The 24,312-nt window shown below is 37.3% G+C and overlaps 1 protein-coding gene across 1 annotated transcript; it reads right to left on the reverse strand.

Annotated features, from left to right (window-relative positions):
• Positions 1 to 8,206: 8,206 nt before the first annotated feature.
• LOC138594373 (serine-rich adhesin for platelets-like) lies at positions 8,207 to 15,651 on the reverse strand. The gene is made up of 19 exons (XM_069665447.1): positions 15,540 to 15,651; positions 15,152 to 15,348; positions 14,941 to 15,005; positions 14,289 to 14,440; positions 13,770 to 14,173; positions 13,437 to 13,501; positions 13,206 to 13,348; positions 12,810 to 13,111; positions 12,477 to 12,541; positions 12,246 to 12,388; positions 11,850 to 12,151; positions 11,517 to 11,581; positions 11,286 to 11,428; positions 10,830 to 11,191; positions 10,215 to 10,279; positions 9,977 to 10,122; positions 9,694 to 9,790; positions 8,480 to 8,581; positions 8,207 to 8,264 (listed from the first exon to the last, which is right to left on the reverse strand). The coding sequence occupies exons 1-19, from the start codon at positions 15,649 to 15,651 to the stop codon at positions 8,207 to 8,209; spliced, it is 2,988 nt and encodes a 995-aa protein (XP_069521548.1).
• Between the last annotated feature and the right edge of the window lie 8,661 nt (positions 15,652 to 24,312).

Raw genomic sequence — 24,312 nt, forward strand, 5'->3', positions numbered from 1 at the left:
GGTCTAATCAAACCTGTCAAAACACACAGACACAGTTTTCAGGAATGAGTGTGTTGATGCACGAGAAGGGAGGTATTAAAAAGCACTATGTGCACTCTCCTCCATGGTACATTATCGGTTAAAAAGTGGATAAACTACCCAGGATTCACCTAGTTTCAGACCCTTTAATTGCTTCATGGTAAGTTCCATTTGGGCATCATTTGTGCAGATCGCCTACAGATTCTGTATCCATATGGTAATCTGTTTTATAGAGATTAGCTTATTTGTTTAAATAGAGGCATCGCACTTAGCAGTTTACCACACAGCAGAACATGTATGACTGTAATGAAAGGAATAATATTACATTTTGAGTGCCAGTGATGTGTACAGGGAACAGATGTTCCTGCTGACTTGGAGCCGATTTAATGAACACCACAGGGACTATGCAGTGTTGATGGGAAAGTGATGATGCGTGAAAGTGAAGGTTTTTATTTGGCTTAGACTTGTTGAGTTAAACTGAAACATGCTGGCTTGAAATATCAGTACAATCAACACCAAGTAAATACATGTATTAATTTGAACTGCAGATCTCACCATAGTCAACCCTGTTTGAAAATCAGATTTTCTATATACATAGTAGTTTCATTCAGCCTTCATATGGCTGTTGACATTTTTTTTTATCATCTATTGAATGAATTTTCAATTATTTAAAACTTAAATCTGCCCTATTCTTTACAGAGCACAACAATTAGCAATACAACTGCACAAGCCATAAGTAACATCTTCAAGCTATTAAGAGTGTATTAACAAAATATTGTTCGTATTATGTACCAATATGCCTGGTAATAATATATAAGTAAGTTACCTTAACATATTTATCTAAAAGAAAACAATTTATTAGATTTGTCATGGATAAAATAGGCTGCTACTAGTGTGAAGTTGATTTAAACACTGATAATAGAAAACATATCAAGGCAAGAAGCAACAGTACAAACAAAACTCTAAAATCCACATCCAAAGTCACTAACTCAACAGCATTTTTAATATGTAGGCCTTTTGAATTTAGCTTAAACAGTTATTTGATCATTGCACTAGTTCAAATCAGGAACTACCCCAAAAGCGTATAAACAATGACTCACCTGTAAAGCAGATGATCCTCTGTCCTCATGTCTAAAGCATATGCTACTGCATGTCAGCCAACCTTGGTCTTTACACAGAGATGAGAGCGATGGGAGGGCTGAGGCTGTAATGAACACATGCAACAGTAGTCATGTAACAAAATACAGACTGCTGCCAAATCCCCTGCCAACTCAGTTCAAATCAACCAGGATACATTAATTTTGTTATTTCTTGATGAGCGTGCAGTTAATATTGTTGTAGCCTATGTTGAATAAGAGCAGTACAGTGTCTGTAAATGACTAGAACAGATTTGGAAAGTTGTGTGCTTCATTTAAAAAGATTATATTTGAATCAATGAAAGAACGAATCGATTAACTAGATTGCTAAGGCTGAATAAATATATTCTGCAGTACATCATACAATTAATTTTCTCCCTGGAACAGCCAAAAAGAGTTTAAGGCATGGCAGGCATGGCTTTAATAAAATACCGTAATTACCCTTAAACAGTAACTGCACACTTTTTTGTCGAGACTTACTCAGAATCCAGCAGTTAAATTTGATACCCCATTCAACTGCTTCCCAGTCTTCATCTTCACCTCCACACACCGCCCCGATTCCCCCATCATCCTCTCCAGGGCCTTCACCTTAACATCTCTTGAAAACCAGGATGGACATTAATCTGTCATTAATGGTGCGGTAAGAACTCAAACAATCTCATAGAGACTTAGTCAAGACAGGAAAAAGGGAGAGAGACAATGTCATATTATGTTTTTGTTTAAAAATACTTTTACTCTCCTGGGTATTAGGCCTACATCTGGTTTACTACTTGTAAAAAAGGTAAAGATGTACTTGACAACAAAAGGTGTGTTATATGAAATAAATGAAATACCTTGGGTTATTGTACAAAATAAGAACAACAAAGTAAGTTTCATAAAAATAAATCAGTTGTTGGTGTGATTCATTAAAGGGGGGTTTAAGAATGCTACGTGAATTCCCTTCTTCATTGTATGCCATTCTCCTCTTAAAGAGCCCTAGACCATGGATCCTCCCGCAAAATAAGGCAACATGCCTGAGAGGGATACACTTGCTTCTGATGATAAGTATTAATTTTCTCTTTGATTACTGGAAGTAGAGCGCATAACAAAGTGTAGCGTCTTGCAGAGGCACGGTGCAGCTGTTAGGTTAGCAGCAACCAAGGTCAGAGCGGAAGTAATTTGAAATTGAAGGCAGAACTTGGAGGCAATTTGGAACGTTACACCCAGTAGGACACCTCTGATCATGTGTGGGAAGCTTTAGCCATGCTGTCAGTGTTGCTCTAGGGATGGCAATGTCAGTTATTTGGTCCAACACTTTTGTCCACACTGAAACATCTCAATGTCTACTGGAAGGAATGTCATGCGATAGTTGTACATACATTCATGGCCCCCTGAGGGTGTATCTTACGGACTTTTAGCTATTCCTGTAGCACCACAAGCAGCTTGACATTTTTAGCAAAACTGCCCTCCAATTGGGACATACTTTTGGAAAAACTAATGGTGACATTATCCAACAGCTGTGCAGACTTCGACAGTAGGTAGTGATACATGCTTATTTTTCATATAGAAATGAAAAATAGTTGGAGAGACAAAAAGTAAACTAAATGAAGCTTAGCGTTAGTTCGCGCAGGACACAGAAGCTGTCAGCCTGCTGATTGAATCATTGTTTCTAATCAGTAACACACCAATCACAGACGCTTCTTACAACAAGGCGGTCCCTTTAAATGCAACTTCCTTCTCACTCATCCATGCTACACCAATGCTGCATACACGCCACTGCTGCTGCTGGAAATGCTTTGCCTCCACCACCCCAGCCTCCTCCTTTCTAGTCTGAAGCCTGTCTTGAACATTGCTTGTGTTGTATTATCTCTCATATGTTTGTCGCTTTGGACAAAAGTATCTGTTAAATGAAATTGTAACATTGTAAGCCTTTTACCCACTCTGTGTAGCCAGGGGGGTTTAGCATGCTGCTTGGCCAACCCAGCGCAAAGCACAACTGTATTTACATTTTGCAATTTGTGATGAGAGTGTTCCTGACTGAAGTACTATATAACACAGAGCCAGAGCACAAAATAGACGACTTATCAAAATGTAATCACGCATTGTCATGGCTCTTTTAAGCAAGTATGATAAATGAAACATAGATCTCTGATTTATAAAGGTGCAACTTCACTTTCCACACACCCCTAAAATAGCTCTCATCATTCACTTAATGTATTTTAGTGTGCTGTAGAGCAAAACCAATCCTACCGTCCATGAATACCTTGGGCCTCAGCCAGTGACAGACGTACCTCAAGTGTAGCGGATTTGTTCTAATTAAACATGAGGGAATTTTTAATGAAGGGTGCAATAAAAGGCCCATTGGCTCAATAACCGTTATTTTTTCAAACCATTTATATTTGTAATGCAAGCGTGCCTTACAGAGAGGGTAGACTGCACATCTGTTCTTTTGTTTCTGAAGAAAGCAGGCGTTGATTGCAAGGCTTTGTTACAGGGGGCAAATAAAGTGACCTTTTTAATATGATTACACATTTAATTACGCACAGTCTACTGACTGAAGTAGAAGCAATTTATCTTTAAATCTTAAAAACTGTATTCTATATTCTGTCTTCTTGAAATTACTAATAATAAGACATTTTCTGATTATGTGGAGAAAATAATACAAATATATAGAGAACTATAGAGAAAACTTACTGACTACTAAAGTTTTGTACTGAACATATCTGCAAATTTTATATTGAGAGCTCATTCCTTTTCATTGACTTGCTTGTAGTCTGTGAAAAACAAATATATTTGCTTGAAAATGTGGCAGTCAAAACAACTGAGTAGTATTTAAGTGATATATCCAGGTGACAGAGCAGTAGAGATTACATTGACTTGTTCAAGTCAGCTTATGATGTTACATTTGCAAACAATCCAACAGGCCTGGGGTCTCGTTTAATACTGTTGTGTATATAAAAAAAATGGGGCCCACCTGCAGATGGTGAGGTTGTGAATTGAAGCCAGTTTGTATATTGATGCCTCTCACACATATCATTTCATACTACTATACTATCATACTTTAATTACTGACACACGTGATCATAAACATTGATACCAGCAGTGCTATTTGTATCCATGCCCGTAGTGTGTTAATGAGCTAACTGGAGCCCCCCCACCAGTACCACTTGCACGTATTGATTGTGTAAATGAGCAAAGTCTGCTACATCTGAGAGGTTGTACAGCTGTGATTGCACATCTGTGAAGACTACTGGATTGAGAGTTATGCCTCCTGAATTGTCAAACATTTGAGGTCTCAGCTTCTGAACAGTGAGTTGCCTTAAAAAAAGGAAAGAATGAGCAGATTTGCTTTGTTCTCAAACTTCATGTCCACATGACATGAAGTGAAAACTGGACTTTCTGTCTTTACAACGTCCGATCTAATGAATACTATAAAACCGAATGATAAATGACTCCTTTTCATTCTCTCTATTTTTAAAGATGCAGGTTATCCGAAGGACTCACAGCAGGAGAACTGATGTAGACGCATACTGCACCCTTTTCTCTAAACTACGACCAGCATGGCAGCTCTACTGTGGAAGAGCAGCTAGACCAGCAACATAAGATGAAGGCTCTTCACCCCCTCTGACAAATAATCAAACATACTGATAGCTGTGTGCACTAAACTACCCATCCACACACCTTTGTGATGCTCTACATGCTTTATGGACTTACCACAGGCCATCATATTGCAATAATTGCATAATTTTTCATTTAATACTGTATACTGCTATGTCAGAACTGTACTGTTGAGATGAGTTTCATTTTCACCTTTGGAATCCTTCACTGTCATTTTTATGCTTTGTCTATTGAAGTGAATTTTTATGGCGCAAACTGTCAGTTGTTTCAAAGCACAATCCAAATGAAAATCTGCGTAAGACGTGTCCATACCAGCTCTAATTTTTGTTTACAGTTGATTCCCTAATGTTGCTCTTATAGCCATGCATATTAATTGTCTCTGGTCTGTTGACAAGATCAAACACACACCATGTGCTCTGAAACTCATTGAATTGGAACGTCCGTTTTTTTTTTTATGGTGCAAACTGTTGAACAGCTGCCAAACGGGTGTTACAGTTCAAAGACAAAACTACAATGACGGTAATATTTTGTGATGTCCACAGCAGCTTAAACTTCTGATGATATGCACTGTCAATTACAGATGCAAGTAGTCTAGCTGTGAAGAGAGTGAACTGTCATTGCGACGGTAGATAGTAAAGTAGGTGGGTATATGTCACTTTCAGATGGAGGGAATGTGTTTCAAAGCTTAACTGTAAAATCTCTAACTGTAGAAGCTCTAAACTGATTTGGCTTTCTTCATATGGAGTGGAGTATTCATTTCACTCACTGTCCTTGTAATTGCACATGAGAGATTACAATTTTAACTTTCAACAGCTATGAGGAAAAATCAGTTTGGGTATGATTTGTCACAAAGCATATACAGTAGTCATAAGATCACTAATTGTTCCCCTCTGAAAGTATATTTTATTTACTTCTCAAGTAAAGAAAATATAGGATAAAACACAAATGGCTCCACTAAATGGCTGACTTGAAGGATGGAGATGTGCGGCTCAGGATAACTTTTTGTTTGAGATGTTGGTGCTCAAGAGCATCAAGTACTGTATCTGAAAGTTGCATACGGTGGAAAAAAGACTAGCGTAGGCTAAACGGAATGTGAACACTTTACAGATGACCTTATCATGTGTACAGCTCATTTGTTTTAAAACAGGTAGCATGTAAAAGGGTCTTACATTTGTGGGATAAAGATATTATACTAAATTAACAAGTATGTTAAAGATTTGTGTATTGTGTGATGAAGTGTTTTGAAATGATAGAGACTTTTCTCTTCTGTCATGTTAAAGCTCCTGTGAGGAAGTTTGGGTTTGTGTTGATTTTGGCGCCCCCTGTGGACAAAGCCGTACCTCTTATCTCTTTGCTGATTTTGTCCTGTACATGCTTAAATGGTGGTTTTTAATCTTATATATGTATCACTCACTGTACATTCTTGCCCTGCAAAATGTAAACAAAGGCAGCGTGCAGTTAATCACTTCGTCTGACCCCTTACCCCCCGCCAGCAGCTTCAGGCATTAAAAATAACTATATAGAAATAATCAGTCTTGTCACTGATGGTCTGGTTTGCTTTTGTAGCTCATATCAGAATTAATGATAACCAGAGAAAAACTCCTCACAGGAGCTTTAAGTAAAGATTTTATTTATATGTTCCAGAATCAAAAATCACAAATTTCTTTGATAATCTGTACAGACTATACAATTCTACACCATTCAAACCTGAAATTGGATAAGCAGAAACTACTAAAAAGGGACAAAGATGGATTCCTTTTACAAATATTGAAAGATCAAGATCAATCCACTCTCTCAGTAATTCTTTCAATATTTCTTTGTATATTTTTAAAAAATGTTTAAAGACAAAAAAAAAAAATCATTCTTTGTTTTTACATACTGGTACTGTCTCCATAATTCCTGGTTAACATTGATCATTCGACTACTCTCATTTTCAAGCCAACAAGTCCTTTTGTCTATTGTTGTATTTCCTGTAATGATTACTTTTTTTTTTCATTTAAATTTGTTCTTTCTGGCCAAATCCAAACCAAGTCATAGCCATGACAATGCGTGATTTTAAGGCTTTGTGAACTTGACCAACACAAAATTGTAAATAAACCTTTTACAGAGGAGTACTGATCACAAGAGCACAGGTTTGAATGATCTTTGGGGCAATGCAGCCCTCTTCTGGTATGTCGCTGCCATTGCATGTACATGAGGAGATCATGACAAGTAAAATTCAGTGGTGATAACTGGATTTTACATTCAATGTATATTTATGCAGTATTTTGCATATTCAAATTACAGACTCCCTTTTTTGGAATAACACAAACCTTCCTCCATGTGTCATCCTAATCCACACAATTAGCCGTGAAAGCATTTTAACATAGCCCATGCAAAAACAATGTAAACATTTGTATAGCCTCTATAAAGACTTTTTCCTCCCTGACATTAGCCCATATTATTTTTTTACTGACATAATAATGACTTCCTGCAAGTCTCCATAATTACTACAATTCTAAACTCTGTTGAGCTTTCATTTATTATAGTTTTCTATATGTGGCCCAAGAATTCATTTATTGTGATTTATTAAAAAGTTAGCGACTGTCTGTACGTCAAACCATTTCTTAATTAGTCTGGTGGCTATTAAGACACCATAGCAAGACAAAAGGCTATTTTTACAGTATTTAGCGACAACAATAACTGTAGAATCATACTTTTTCAGCCCCTTACCCCCTTCCCACCAAAATTAGCTCCTTGACGAAGGTTTTTCAGACCTGGGAAGACCCGCTGATAAATGCCCATTGTCTCTTTTCCCAGTGGACTATACTCCGGAGCATAGCATTACACCGAAAAGGGGTAGGAGTTTAGCGTGTCGATGCAGCTTTTGTGTTCCCATCGATGCTGATCGGAGCTGAGGTGATAATTATGCCTGAATGCCGATTGTAATCTTTCCCGCTAAGCAAAAAGGCAGGTGTTAGCGGGTTTTTTGACCAGTGGGAAAGTGGTTTAAGGTTTAGATCCTCTACATAACCTTTACTTCTAAGCAAAGGTTGAGATGTAAGAAATTATTTATTATTGACATCCACTTCTAATTTCCAACCCTCTATCAAGGAGCTGTATTTTTTTTAAAATATCTCTGTAGGTTACGTGATAGACTTGTTCTTGTTCTCTGTCTCATACACAGGTCGTGTTCACAATTCCAGGGATAGCCTGATAATAATAATTACAGGTTTGTACATGCTACACATTAATCAAATGCTTACTGCGCATTCATTGCTTTCACTTTATTCTGTAAGATTTACGGTGGAGAAAAGAGCCTTCCTTTGGCATATAGAAGTATGCAGAGGCGTTCTCAGGCTGTTTTAGGGGCAGGGGCAAAAAAAAGGGGCACCTGCTGTATACCATGGGGCACCGGCGCGCAGAAAGTTGTGATACGAAACAACGGTGAGGGGTCTGGCTGCAGACCAGCACTCTCAGGTTGGTTCCATTGCAGCCTCCACTGTCAGGCCACCTCCACTGTCAGGCCCGGAACTAAAGCAAGAAATTACAAAATAAAATTGTGTAGATACTTTGTGTTTATACAAAATACATCAATAGCTAGTGTATATAAGATACTGTTAGCTAGCGTAATAGAAGAACAATCGAAATATATAAATGACTGAAACGCTAAAACCGGAAGTATCTACACAATTTTATTTTGTAATTTATTGCATGGATTTCATGCCTGTTAAACCAGAAGCGTCTACCCGATTTTATTCTGTACTTTCTTGCGTCCATTTCTGGGCCTGACAGTGGAGGAGGCCTGACAGCGGAACTGACCTGAGACTGCAGGTCTGCAGCCAGACTGTCTTGAAACAACGAGGGCACTATATCATATTTTTCAATCAATGACAGGGCATCCATGAGGGCACTTTCACAGTGTTTTTTCAGACATGGGAGCACCAGGGCCTTGATTTATTGATATTAAAAGGAAAAATACGTTATTTGTATCTTATCATATAATAGAGGGAAAAAGAATACGAAAAAACAGCTGGTTGATTTCAAAGGTTAAACATTTTAATGCTTTGCTGATTAACAAAAATACCCATTTTCATACCCCTTTTCATAAACATACAGGAAGAAATAATATTGTATTCCAACGATGAATCACATCAATGATTTCTGTAAATTATATGATAGTACCAGTACACTTTAGACAAGCACTCAGCAATACACTTGCCAAATCATTGACTTATTCGTACACAATCCAACACATTATTAAATGGAAACATATCTTTCAAGGACTAACAACTAACACACTAACTCAACTGCAATGTGATTATGGTAAGCTACTTAACACAACATGGTTATAGTTAGGGAGCTGCATTGTCCTCATGTTTAAATATATTGAAAAATTCCAACATTAATAGTTGGTCTCAGATTTAATAAGAATCATTGGTCCAGTATTATTATTATTATTATTATCATGTAACCCCCACACCCTAAACTTTTAGCACGACACTTAAACTGCACATTTCTTCCTTCATTGCACTGAGCAATGGCATTGGATGTGAATTGTGTTCTTCTGGTACCATGCTTTAAATTGAAAATAAATAGTCAGTACTTTATACTCTGCCTTAACAATGACACATGAAAACTAGTAAACAAATAAGCATTTAAAAACAAATACACTAAATGCAAAGTTCTACAAAATGCAAAAGAGGATCAAACATGAACTTTGCTTTAAATAAGTTGGAATCGAAAAGGCACAGGATTGTAACGTCATGATGAATGAAAATACCTTTCTGAGAATTTGACACACAGTACACATCTTTTTACCATATGGCATTGTATTGGTAACTTTCATAATGTACACTTGTTATGTCTTTTGGCTCTGTTTTATTAAACATTGCTTTATTCCTCCACTTGATGGCATAAAGCTATTCGCCAAGTCAGTGCATCTGCCATTGGTGCTGGTTACATGTCCATCTGCATCTGTGCCACAGTCAGCAGTGTTAGTAAAAAGACCACCAATGAGCCCATTGTGGGCCTTGGACTGCTTGATGTTGTTGTTGACTCTGAAATATTAGAAAATACAGACATATTAGTTAGTGAAATTCTCATGAGTAAAATGAACTTACAAGTTCTAAATACTGACTTTATTTCAACCTTGAGCCTTTACTTTCATATTTATTAAATCAAAATTGTGACACTGTAGCATGTAGTCCTAATAAATGTAAACCACAACTTGTCCAATAACTCACGTGCAGAAACGCTGCCTGCAATAACATTCAGAGATGAAGAGTTGCTTGTCAGCCCACTGCTGAGTAGAGAAGTTGCATTGCTTGCTGAAGGAACAGAGGCTTTATCCTTGAACACAAGGGTTGATTTGACTATCACTGATCCGCTCCTACGGTGACAAAAAGGGAAAGCAGCACTTCAATAGCAAGTTACTGACTGGCAAATGTCAATCAACAGTGAGACAGTGAAAGATTGACTTACGAGAATGAGTTCACAATGGAGCGACTGAAAGCTGATCCAAAGAGATTTGCACACACTTTGTTGACCTGAAAGACAACATTACAGTTATTTGCAATGTAGTTAGTTGCACTGGGATCTGGGCTCACTCCCACTGAATGTTGTGTATTTTTATAATTAAACCTCTATGCAAAAAAAATATTTATTTAGATCATATATTCTGTTCCAATAAAATGAAGCAATGAAAACTAAATGTAAATACACATTTTTCTGATAAAAAATCTATTATGTTGACTTTAGCTTTTAATAATTGCATTTGTTTCCAAAATTAGGAAAGGTATCTATACTTAATTGCATAATTGTTATGTAAACAAATATAGACAAAGGGAATAACAGGAATTCCAAGGTCATCTTTGTTACCCAATGAAAGTTGTGTGGACAGCCTGAAAGCTCAATCTACATTCTTGCAAAAAATAAAAATATAAATGCAAATTGAGCGTTCATGTATTGTCACAGTGTTTTTGCTGCTCAGATTTATTTTGTGCACATGAAATATTATCTTATAAAATCTAACCTCGATTTATTTGGTGTAGTGGGTTTTGTTGTTAGAAACACAGTTATTATGCATATAAATCTTACCTCTGTGACCACTGTTGCAGCTAAAGTCTGAAAAGCTGTTGAGGATGAGTTGGAGAGATCTGATGTAAATGTTTGGTTGAGACTAAACTGAAGAGCCAGGGTTCCCTCACTGGATGTTGGAGGATCAGTTCCTGCCACTGTACTAGGAGCTGCAGTAGTTGCGGTAGTGGAAGCTGTTGCATTAGGCGGCGCAGTAGGGGCAGCTGTAGCATTGGGAGCTGCAGTTGGAGCTGCAGTAGGGGCAGCTGTAGCATTGGGAGCTGCAGTTGGAGCTGCAGTCGGGGCAGCTGTAGGGGCTGCTGTAGCATTGGGAGCTGCAGTTGGAGCTGCAGTCGGGGCAACAGTGGAAGCAGAAGAAGAACCTGTACCAATACCAAAGTTTTAGGCACTGTAGCATGCATTTACTTATATAGATTAAAATACACATTAATTACTTTTTAGTCTTGAATCACTTACCTGCAGTAACGCTGCCTGCAATAACGTTCAGAGATGTAGAGTTGCTGAGTTCAGTGCTGAGTTGTGAAGTTGCAGTACTTGCTGAAGGAACCGAGCTTTGATTCGTGAATGCTAGGCTTGAGCTGACAACCACTGATCCACTCCTACAATGACAACGAGGGAAAGAAACACTTAAAAAGCAAGTCATCTGCTAATGCCAATAAAAAATCAGGGATTGAAATTATGACTTACGAGAATGAATTCACATTGGCGCGAAGGAAAGATGAACCAAACAGCCTTTTACCCGCGCTGTTTAACTGAAAGAGAACATTACTGTCATTTGCACAGGGGTTTTGTTTGGTCTGGAGGCTGTCACATCTTTGTCATTTTCTGTACCCATTTTCTATTTACAAAAAAAGATCTACAAGACTTTGAGACAAACATTTGTGCTAAAACAGTTCCTGTAGTTTGGTCAAAAGATAGTTGTTGGTCTTCTGAGGCTGCATACAATTTTCTTTTTTCAAAGTAAAATTTAGATTCACTCAGAGAATGGTTGCGTGCTATAATGGAACATAGAAATCTTACCTCTGTCACCACAGTTGCAGATAAAGTCTTAAAAGCTGTTGAGGATGAGTTGGAAAGATCTGATGTAAATGTTTGGTTGAGACTAAACTGAAGCGCCAGGGTCCCCTCACTAGAAGTAGTTGTTGGTGCAGCAGTGACGGCGGCAGTTGGAGCAGCTGTCACATTTGGAGCTGCCGTTGGGGCAGCTGTAGCATTGGGAGCTGCAGTTGGAGCTGCAGTCGGGGCAGCTGTAGGGGCTGCTGTAGCATTGGGAGCTGCAGTTGGAGCTGCAGTCGGGGCAACAGTGGAAGCAGGAGAAGAACCTGTACCAATACCAAAGTTTTAGGCACTGTAGCATGCATTTACTTATATAGATTAAAATACACATTAATTACTTTTTAGTCTTGAATCACTTACCTGCAGTAACGCTGCCTGCAATAACGTTCAGAGATGTAGAGTTGCTGAGTTCAGTGCTGAGTTGTGAAGTTGCAGTACTTGCTGAAGGAACCGAGCTTTGATTCGTGAATGCTAGGCTTGAGCTGACAACCACTGATCCACTCCTACAATGACAACGAGGGAAAGAAACACTTAAAAAGCAAGTCATCTGCTAATGCCAATAAAAAATCAGGGATTGAAATTATGACTTACGAGAATGAATTCACATTGGCGCGAAGGAAAGATGAACCAAACAGCCTTTTACCTGCGCTGTTTAACTGAAAGAGAACATTACTGTCATTTGCACAGGGGTTTTGTTTGGTCTGGAGGCTGTCACATCTTTGTCATTTTCTGTACCCATTTTCTATTTACAAAAAAAGATCTACAAGACTTTGAGACAAACATTTGTGCTAAAACAGTTCCTGTAGTTTGGTCAAAAGATAGTTGTTGGTCTTCTGAGGCGGCATACAATTTTCTTTTTTCAAAGTAAAATTTAGATTCACTCAGAGAATGGTTGCGTGCTATAATGGAACATAGAAATCTTACCTCTGTCACCACAGTTGCAGATAAAGTCTTAAAAGCTGTTGAGGATGAGTTGGAAAGATCTGATGTAAATGTTTGGTTGAGACTAAACTGAAGCGCCAGGGTCCCCTCACTAGAAGTAGTTGTTGGTGCAGCAGTGACGGCGGCAGTTGGAGCAGCTGTCACATTTGGAGCTGCCGTTGGGGCAGCTGTAGCATTGGGAGCTGCAGTTGGAGCTGCAGTTGGGGCAGCTGTAGGGGCTGCTGTAGCATTGGGAGCTGCAGTTGGAGCTGCAGTCGGGGCAACAGTGGAAGCAGGAGAAGAACCTGTACCAATACCAAAGTTTTAGGCACTGTAGCATGCATTTACTTATATAGATTAAAATACACATTAATTACTTTTTAGTCTTGAATCACTTACTTGCAGTAACGCTGCCTGCAATAACGTTCAGAGATGTAGAGTTGCTGAGTTCAGTGCTGAGTTGTGAAGTTGCAGTACTTGCTGAAGGAACCGAGCTTTGATCCGTGAATGCTAGGCTTGAGCTGACAACCACTGATCCACTCCTACAATGACAACGAGGGAAAGAAACACTTAAAAAGCAAGTCATCTGCTAATGCCAATAAAAAATCAGGGATTGAAATTATGACTTACGAGAATGAATTCACATTGGCGCGAAGGAAAGATGAACCAAACAGCCTTTTACCCGCGCTGTTTAACTGAAAGAGAACATTACTGTCATTTGCACAGGGGTTTTGTTTGGTCTGGAGGCTGTCACATCTTTGTCATTTTCTGTACCCATTTTCTATTTACAAAAAAAGATCTACAAGACTTTGAGACAAACATTTGTGCTAAAACAGTTCCTGTAGTTTGGTCAAAAGATAGTTGTTGGTCTTCTGAGGCTGCATACAATTTTCTTTTTTCAAAGTAAAATTTAGATTCACTCAGAGAATGGTTGCGTGTTATAATTGAACATAGAAATCTTACCTCTGTCACCACTGTTGCAGATAAAGTCTTAAAAGCTGTTGAGGATGAGTTGGAAAGATCTGATGTAAATGTTTGGTTGAGACTAAACTGAAGCGCCAGGGTCCCCTCACTAGAAGTAGTTGTTGGTGCAGCAGTGACGGCGGCAGTTGGAGCAGCTGTCACATTTGGAGCTGCCGTTGGGGCAGCTGTAGCATTGGGAGCTGCAGTTGGAGCAGCTGTGACATTAGGAGCTGCAGTTGGAGCTGCTGTGGGAGCTGCAGTTGGGGCATCTGTAGCATTAGGAGCAGCAGTAGTAGCAACTGTAATGTTTGGAGTTTGGGTAGGGCCAGCCGTGACATTAGGTGCAACTGATGTGATAGGCATTGTCAGCACAGATGTAGGTGCGGCTGTTGATGTACTTATTCCTGTACCAACAACATGCAGAGTATTAAAAATTTGTAGGAACTTTGGAAGCTGTAAAACATACATACTACATACTGTATTACAAATTAATGATATCTTGAATAAAACAACTCTTACTTGTTGCAACAATACTTGCTCCATTAACTGGTAGGGAAAAATTGGTGTTGTTGGATATTGCCTCAACCAGAACATTTGCCACAGCACTAGTTTCTGGTACTGAGCTGGGGTTATTAAATACCAGCTCAGAATTTACCACAATCGAACCTTGGCTGTAAGAGAAAAAAACATCATTGATGATAGACTACAGATATTCAGTAATAAGTAACATTAGTAAGAAATTGAAGGTTTGAGAGAAAAAAAAAAAAGTGTGATAACTCTGTAACATTTAAGTTTATATGGTAAAAACATTTCACTTTAACCTATTGTTTTGTTTCTAAGATGCTTTATAACTGTACACAGCACTATTTTTTTTTTCACTTTATACTGTAAGGTTTTTGCACTCACCAAAATCCTGCAAACCTGTCTAGTTTTTAATTACACCTGTTATAAATATTTTGCATTATACATATTGCTTTTTGTATTTTTATTGTTATTGCCCATTTTTTTTGTATCTTTTATCTATTTAAGTCAATTACTTATTTTTATTCTAGTTCTATGTTATTTGCTCTACACCAAATTCACCAAAACAAATTCCTTGTATGTGTAAACCTACTTGGCAAGAAACCCCGATTCTGATTCTGATTCTTATAAAGTGAGTAATGTCACATACCTGAAAGAGATGATCCTTGTTTCAACAAAACTGCTTCCAAATTGTTTTTTATAGATTTCTTCAAGCTGGAGAAATAGAATTTACAAATAAGTTAGAAGTAATGTCAGTAAAATGAGATTAGAGATACAATATCCGCACCATTGTGTTATTTTGGTTGATTGTTTTCCAAATATAAAGCTTTGATTTACACTGTAGTTTAAACTGTACTTACGTTTGTTTTTACGTTGTCACTCAGTTGTTTGAACTCTGATGAGGATTTGTTTGCAAGTTGTGATGTAAAGTTTTGCACCAACTTAAATTGCAACACAATGATTGAATCTGACGCTGGGCCAACTGTTGTCATGGCTGAAGCACCAGTTGTGATAACTGGTTTTGCTGTTCCATTTACTGGACGGGATGTTACATTGCCTAGAAGTATATCAAACAATAGCTGGTTTAAATTTAGTCTACAATTATGAAAGGTCCAGGTAATACATTTATCGATGCTGCTGGTATATTACCTTTTGAAGCATATGGTTTTATTACTATTATTATATTTATAGAGTAAAAGAAAGCTGCACTGATGTATGTGTGTATGAGTGTGGGAGAGCTCGCATTACCTGGCTGTGACATGGTGGAGGTTGCGTTTAGCAGTGGTGAGGTTGTGTTGACTGGTGAAGAGGTTGTGTTGAGTGGTGGTGAGGTCATGTTAAGTAGTGGTGGTGAGGTCATGTTGACTGGTGGTGAGGTTGCATTGAATGGTGGTGAGGTTGCATTTACTGGTGGTGATGTCATGTTGACTGGAAGGGAAAGTATTATAATTCAGTTCATGAATTCAAATTAAATATATCTTTTGGTTACTAGACCATTAAATTGACAGCTACTTCCACAGAATTGGGATAATTACACTGAATTTGTGTTAGGTTATAAATGGCAGCATTTCATCTATTAAACTGTATTGAGTTTGAATTTCATGGTGCTTCTATGACATGATAATACCTGGTGAAGCAGTTGTGTTCATCAGTGTTGTAGGGGCAACTGTGGCTGGTGCTTGAGTTGGTGCCAAAACAACTGAAATAGGAATGATCAAATAAATGATGGTGTTGTTTTCAAATATATTATTGTCATCACAGAGAGTTTGTGCTCGCGATAAATTAGGACAAAATGTGACATTTGATATTTGGTAATGACATTTGTTCCTACCGGCAGCAATTATAGATGATGTGTTGACAGAGAGGGAAAAATTAGCACTGGAAGCAGCAGTCTTCAAAGTGTCAGCTGCAGAGCTGGCATTTGGTCTAGTCTCTGCGTTATTGAAGATCAAGATGACATCAACCTTAACGGATCCTTGACTGTTACAAAAAACAATTTGGAAAAGTCATTTTTTAAGGTTGTAATCTTGTTTGGCTATTGTTTTCATTGTTGTTGTTCAAAGGCTCTATGAGAAGAAATGCAGCTTTTTTATTGCTATGATAAAGGATTTGATCACAGTTTTTCTCCCTCATTGAACAGCAGCTGAACCGCAACCTTAATGGATCCTTGACCATGACAAAAATAGTTTAGAAGAATCACATTTTAAGTCCTTTCGTAATTTGGCTCCTATGGCCACTTTTAAAATAAGGCTTTATGACCAGGATAAATGATTTATTTATGAATAAAGAACTTTTTACATCTATTCATAAAATCTGAACACAGGTTTCTAATACCAATGATAAACCATTTTTTAACAGACAAACAAGTACAACATCAATCTCGACCTACTATTATAACCAAAGAAGATTTAATACATTGGCAGAAAAATAAAGACGGATTTTAAAATGTAATGGAAAGCAATATTTCATACCTGAAACCACTGATGACAGTACGATTGAAGGCAGATCCAAACTTATTTGAATAGACCGTGTCGAGCTGTAAATAAGGTATTTTTAAGAAAAACTTAAAATACATGAGGCAAGCAAGTTGATGCTATGTCAGAGCTATTCCATCTTTAATATGTACTGTTTTCTTTAGGTTTTTTTATTTCACATTTCTCACTCTTTAAAAAAGATTCCATTGAATAAAAAAGTAGTCTCCCATGTGTGACACACAAGTTCATAGCTCAGATTACAGTAATTCTATTTATTCCACCATATTTGTTTTAGCATTGTACAGTGTATGCTGTTACCTGCTACATGCTCTTTAAAGTTTAACCTAATATGAGAATTTATTTAATACTCTAAGAATCCAGGCTCTTTAGAAGCTCTCTTATTTGAACTTGTTAAGCCTAATGTGGTATATGATGATTGTACAGGGATGGGGGGGAAAGTTATACAATAGATATGAACTTACCTGCCCTGCTACTTTATCCCTTAATTGCTTGAACGCTGGTGAGGATGTATTTGCAAGATCTGGTGTAAAAGTTTCTTGTAATTTAAATTCCAACTTAATTTTTGGCTCTGCTGGTGGGACAGTTGTAGTCGTTGCTGGAGCACCAGTTGTTTTAACAAGTTGTGTTGATGTTCCAGTTACTGCTGGAGAAGTAGCATTGCCTAGAAGCACAGTGAATATGAACTGGTATCAAATTGTAAAAGTCTACATTTATGTAAGATTCTGTTAGGATTATATAACATTTTGGTGCTGATGGTATATTAAGTATAAAAACATTCCAGTTTTTTTCTTGACTAAAATCATCTGGTACTTATATATTGGTATTGGGAGACTTGGCATTACCTGGTGGTGACATGGTTGACCCTGGTTTTACAGTGCTTGCGCTGAGTGGTGGTGAAGTCATGTTGACATGTGGTGAGGTTGTGTTGACTGGTGAAGAGGTTGTGTTGAGTGGTGGTGAGGTCATGTTAAGTAGTGGTGGTGAGGTCATGTTGACTGGTGGTGAGGTTGCATTGAATGGTGGTGAGGTTGCATTTACTGGTGGTGATGTCATGTTGACTGGAAGGGAAAGTATTATAATTCAGTTCATGAATTCAAATTAAATATATCTTTTGGTTACTAGACCATTAAATTGACAGCTACTTCCACAGAATTGGGATAATTACACTGAATTTGTGTTAGGTTATAAATGGCAGCATTTCATCTATTAAACTGTATTGAGTTTGAATTTCATGGTGCTTCTATGACATGATAATACCTGGTGAAGCAGTTGTGTTCATCAGTGTTGTAGGGGCAACTGTGGCTGGTGCTTGAGTTGGTGCCAAAACAACTGAAATAGGAATGATCAAATAAGTGATGGTGTTGTTTTCAAATATATTATTGTCATCACAGAGAGTTTGTGCTCGCGATAAATTAGGACAAAAGGTGACATTTGATATTTGGTAATGACATTTGTTCCTACCGGCAGTAATTATAGATGATGTGTTGACAGAGAGGGAAAAATTAGCACTGGAAGCAGCAGTCTTCAAAGTGTCAGCTGCAGAGCTGGCATTTGGTCTAGTCTCTGCGTTATTGAAGATCAAGATGACATCAACCTTAACGGATCCTTGACTGTTACAAAAAACAATTTGGAAAAGTCATTTTTTAAGGTTGTAATCTTGTTTGGCTATTGTTTTCATTGTTGTTGTTCAAAGGCTCTATGAGAAGAAATGCAGCTTTTTTATTGCTATGATAAAGGATTTGATAACAGTTTTTCTCCCTCATTGAACAGCAGCTGAACCGCAACCTTAATGGATCCTTGACCATGACAAAAATAGTTTAGAAGAATCACATTTTAAGTCCTTTCGTAATTTGGCTCCTATGGCCACTTTTAAAATAAGGCTTTATGACCAGGATAAATGATTTATTTATGAATAAAGAACTTTTTACATCTATTCATAAAATCTGAACACAGGTTTCAAATACAAATGATAAACCATTTTTTAACAGACAAACAAGTACAACATCAATCTCGACCTACTATTATAACCAAAGAAGATTTAATACATTGGCAGAAAAATAAAGACGGATTTTAAAATGTAATGGAAAGCAATATTTCATACCTGAAACCACTGATGACAGTACGATTGAAGGCAGATCCAAACTTATTTGAATAGACCGTGTCGAGCTGTAAATAAGGTATTTTTAAGAAAAACTTAAAATACATGAGGCAAGCAAGTTGATGCTATGTCAGAGCTATTCCATCTTTAATATGTACTGTTTTCTTTAGGTTTTTTCTTTCACATTTCTCACTCTTTAAAAAAGATTCCATTGAATAAAAAAGTAGTCTCCCATGTGTGACACACAAGTTCATAGCTCAGATTACAGTAATTCTATTTATTCCACCATATTTGTTTTAGCATTGTACAGTGTATGCTGTTACCTGCTACATGCTCTTTAAAGTTTAACCTAATATGAGAATTTATTTAATACTCTAAGAAACCAGGCTCTTTAGAAGCTCTCTTATTTGAACTTGTTAAGCCTAATGTGGTATATGATGATTGTACAGAGATGGGGGGGGAAAGTTAGACAATAGATATGAACTTACCTGCCCTGCTACTTTATCCCTTAATTGCTTGAACGCTGGTGAGGATGTATTTGCAAGATCTGGTGTAAAAGTTTCTTGTAATTTAAATTCCAACTTAATTTTTGGCTCTGCTGGTGGGACAGTTGTAGTCGTTGCTGGAGCACCAGTTGTTTTAACAAGTTGTGTTGATGTTCCAGTTACTGCTGGAGAAGTAGCATTGCCTAGAAGCACAGTGAATATGAACTGGTATCAAATTGTAAAAGTCTACATTTATGTAAGATTCTGTTAGGATTATATAACATTTTGGTGCTGATGGTATATTAAGTACAAAAACATTCCAGTTTTTTTCTTGACTAAAATCATCTGGTACTTATATATTGGTATTGGGAGACTTGGCATTACCTGGTGGTGACATGGTTGACCCTGGTTTTACAGTGCTTGCGCTGAGTGGTAGTGAAGTCATGTTGACATGTGGTGAGGTCATGTTGACTGGTGTTGAGGTTGTGTTGACTGGTGAAGAGGTTGTGTTGAGTGGTGGTGAGGTCATGTTAAGTAGTGGTGGTGAGGTCATGTTGACTGGTGGTGAGGTTGCATTGAATGGTGGTGAGGTTGCATTTACTGGTGGTGATGTCATGTTGACTGGAAGGGAAAGTATTATAATTCAGTTCATGAATTCAAATTAAATATATCTTTTGGTTACTAGACCATTAAATTGACAGCTACTTCCACAGAATTGGGATAATTACACTGAATTTGTGTTAGGTTATAAATGGCAGCATTTCATCTATTAAACTGTATTGAGTTTGAATTTCATGGTGCTTCTATGACATGATAATACCTGGTGAAGCAGTTGTGTTCATCAGTGTTGTAGGGGCAACTGTGGCTGGTGCTTGAGTTGGTGCCAAAACAACTGAAATAGGAATGATCAAATAAGTGATGGTGTTGTTTTCAAATATATTATTGTCATCACAGAGAATTTGTGCTCGCGATAAATTAGGACAAAAGGTGACATTTGATATTTGGTAATGACATTTGTTCCTACCGGCAGTAATTATAGATGATGTGTTGACAGAGAGGGAAAAATTAGCACTGGAAGCAGCAGTCTTCAAAGTGTCAGCTGCAGAGCTGGCATTTGGTCTAGTCTCTGCGTTATTGAAGATCAAGATGACATCAACCTTAACGGATCCTTGACTGTTACAAAAAACAATTTGGAAAAGTCATTTTTTAAGGTTGTAATCTTGTTTGGCTATTGTTTTCATTGTTGTTGTTCAAAGGCTCTATGAGAAGAAATGCAGCTTTTTTATTGCTATGATAAAGGATTTGATAACAGTTTTTCTCCCTCATTGAACAGCAGCTGAACCGCAACCTTAATGGATCCTTGACCATGACAAAAATAGTTTAGAAGAATCACATTTTAAGTCCTTTCGTAATTTGGCTCCTATGGCCACTTTTAAAATAAGGCTTTATGACCAGGATAAATGATTTATTTATGAATAAAGAACTTTTTACATCTATTCATAAAATCTGAACACAGGTTTCAAATACAAATGATAAACCATTTTTTAACAGACAAACAAGTACAACATCAATCTCGACCTACTATTATAACCAAAGAAGATTTAATACATTGGCAGAAAAATAAAGACGGATTTTAAAATGTAATGGAAAGCAATATTTCATACCTGAAACCACTGATGACAGTACGATTGAAGGCAGATCCAAACTTATTTGAATAGACCGTGTCGAGCTGTAAATAAGGTATTTTTAAGAAAAACTTAAAATACATGAGGCAAGCAAGTTGATGCTATGTCAGAGCTATTCCATCTTTAATATGTACTGTTTTCTTTAGGTTTTTTCTTTCACATTTCTCACTCTTTAAAAAAGATTCCATTGAATAAAAAAGTAGTCTCCCATGTGTGACACACAAGTTCATAGCTCAGATTACAGTAATTCTATTTATTCCACCATATTTGTTTTAGCATTGTACAGTGTATGCTGTTACCTGCTACATGCTCTTTAAAGTTTAACCTAATATGAGAATTTATTTAATACTCTAAGAAACCAGGCTCTTTAGAAGCTCTCTTATTTGAACTTGTTAAGCCTAATGTGGTATATGATGATTGTACAGAGATGGGGGGGGAAAGTTATACAATAGATATGAACTTACCTGCCCTGCTACTTTATCCCTTAATTGCTTGAACGCTGGTGAGGATGTATTTGCAAGATCTGGTGTAAAAGTTTCTTGTAATTTAAATTCCAACTTAATTTTTGGCTCTGCTGGTGGGACAGTTGTAGTCGTTGCTGGAGCACCAGTTGTTTTAACAAGTTGTGTTGATGTTCCAGTTACTGCTGGAGAAGTAGCATTGCCTAGAAGCACAGTGAATATGAACTGGTATCAAATTGTAAAAGTCTACATTTATGTAAGATTCTGTTAGGATTATATAACATTTTGGTGCTGATGGTATATTAAGTACAAAAACATTCCAGTTTTTTTCTTGACTAAAATCATCTGGTACTTATATATTGGTATTGGGAGACTTGGCATTACCTGGTGGTGACATGGTTGACCCTGGTTTTACAGTGCTTGCGCTGAGTGGTGGTGAAGTCATGTTGACATGTGGTGAGGTCATGTTGACTGGTGGTGAGGTTGTGTTGAATGGTGAAGAGGTTGTGTTGAGTGGTGGTGAGGTCATGTTAAGTAGTGGTGGTGAGGTCATGTTGACTGGTGGTGAGGTTGCATTGAATGGTGGTGAGGTTGCATTTACTGGTGGTGATGTCATGTTGACTGGAAGGGAAAATATTATAATTCAGTTCATGAATTCAAATTAAATATATCTTTTGGTTACTAGACCATTAAATTGACAGCTACTTCCACAGAATTGGGATAATTACACTGAATTTGTGTTAGGTTATAAATGGCAGCATTTCATCTATTAAACTGTATTGAGTTTGAATTTCATGGTGCTTCTATGACATGATAATACCTGGTGAAGCAGTTGTGTTCATCAGTGTTGTAGGGGCAACTGTGGCTGGTGCTTGAGTTGGTGCCAAAACAACTGAAATAGGAATGATCAAATAAGTGATGGTGTTGTTTTCAAATATATTATTGTCATCACAGAGAATTTGTGCTCGCGATAAATTAGGACAAAAGGTGACATTTGATATTTGGTAATGACATTTGTTCCTACCGGCAGTAATTATAGATGATGTGTTGACAGAGAGGGAAAAATTAGCACTGGAAGCAGCAGTCTTCAAAGTGTCAGCTGCAGAGCTGGCATTTGGTCTAGTCTCTGCGTTATTGAAGATCAAGATGACATCAACCTTAACGGATCCTTGACTGTTACAAAAAACAATTTGGAAAAGTCATTTTTTAAGGTTGTAATCTTGTTTGGCTATTGTTTTCATTGTTGTTGTTCAAAGGCTCTATGAGAAGAAATGCAGCTTTTTTATTGCTATGATAAAGGATTTGATCACAGTTTTTCTCCCTCATTGAACAGCAGCTGAACCGCAACCTTAATGGATCCTTGACCATGACAAAAATAGTTTAGAAGAATCACATTTTAAGTCCTTTCGTAATTTGGCTCCTATGGCCACTTTTAAAATAAGGCTTTATGACCAGGATAAATGATTTATTTATGAATAAAGAACTTTTTACATCTATTCATAAAATCTGAGCACAGGTTTCTAATACCAATGATAAACCATTTTTTAACAGACAAACAAGTACAACATCTATCTCGACCTACTATTATAACCAAAGAAGATTTAATACATTGGCAGAAAAATACAGACGGATTTTAAAATGTAATGGAAAGCAATATTTCATACCTGAAACCACCGATGACAGTACGATTGAAGGCAGATCCAAACTTATTTGAATAGACTGTGTCGAGCTGTAAATAAGGTATTTTTAAGAAAAACTTAAAATACATGAGGCAAGCAAGTTGATGCTATGTCAGAGCTATTCCATCTTTAATATGTACTGTTTTCTTTAGGTTTTTTTATTTCACATTTCTCACTCTTTAAAAAAGATTCCATTGAATAAAAAAGTAGTCTCCCATGTGTGACACACAAGTTCATAGCTCAGATTACAGTAATTCTATTTATTCCACCATATTTGTTTTAGCATTGTACAGTGTATGCTGTTACCTGCTACATGCTCTTTAAAGTTTAACCTAATATGAGAATTTATTTAATACTCTAAGAAACCAGGCTCTTTAGAAGCTCTCTTATTTGAACTTGTTAAGCCTAATGTGGTATATGATGATTGTACAGAGATGGGGGGGAAAAGTTATACAATAGATATGAACTTACCTGCCCTGCTACTTTATCCCTTAATTGCTTGAACGCTGGTGAGGATGTATTTGCAAGATCTGGTGTAAAAGTTTCTTGTAATTTAAATTCCAACTTAATTTTTGGCTCTGCTGGTGGGACAGTTGTAGTCGTTGCTGGAGCACCGGTTGTTTTAACAAGTTGTGTTGATGTTCCAGTTACTGCTGGAGAAGTAGCATTGCCTAGAAGCACAGTGAATATGAACTGGTATCAAATTGTAAAAGTCTACATTTATGTAAGATTCTGTTAGGATTATATAACATTTTGGTGCTGATGGTATATTAAGTATAAAAACATTCCAGTTTTTTTCTTGACTAAAATCATCTGGTACTTATATATTGGTATTGGGAGACTTGGCATTACCTGGTGGTGACATGGTTGACCCTGGTTTTACAGTGCTTGCGCTGAGTGGTGGTGAAGTCATGTTGACATGTGGTGAGGTCATGTTGACTGGTGGTGAGGTTGTGTTGACTGGTGAAGAGGTTGTGTTGAGTGGTGGTGAGGTCATGTTAAGTAGTGGTGGTGAGGTCATGTTGACTGGTGGTGAGGTTGCATTGAATGGTGGTGAGGTTGCATTTACTGGTGGTGATGTCATGTTGACTGGAAGGGAAAGTATTATAATTCAGTTC

Source organism: Semicossyphus pulcher, unplaced genomic scaffold, assembly GCF_022749685.1.
Source record: "Semicossyphus pulcher isolate SPU_LCO1_2020_fin unplaced genomic scaffold, fSemPul1.0.p SCAF_17, whole genome shotgun sequence".
NCBI classification, from domain to species: domain Eukaryota; kingdom Metazoa; phylum Chordata; class Actinopteri; order Labriformes; family Labridae; genus Semicossyphus; species Semicossyphus pulcher.

Excerpts from the sequence above, each read along its gene's own strand:
- LOC138594373 (XM_069665447.1), bottom strand. The coding sequence starts at position 15,651 with ATGACCTCACCACCACTACTTAACATGACCTCACCACCACTCAACACA. Across the intron at positions 15,349-15,539 it reads CTCCACCATGTCACAGCCAG|GCAATGTAACATCCCGTCCA; the intron begins GTAATGCGAGCT and ends ATATACTTCTAG. Across the intron at positions 13,112-13,205 it reads TGCAGGCAGCGTTACTGCAA|GTTCTTCTCCTGCTTCCACT; the intron begins GTAAGTGATTCA and ends GTATTGGTACAG.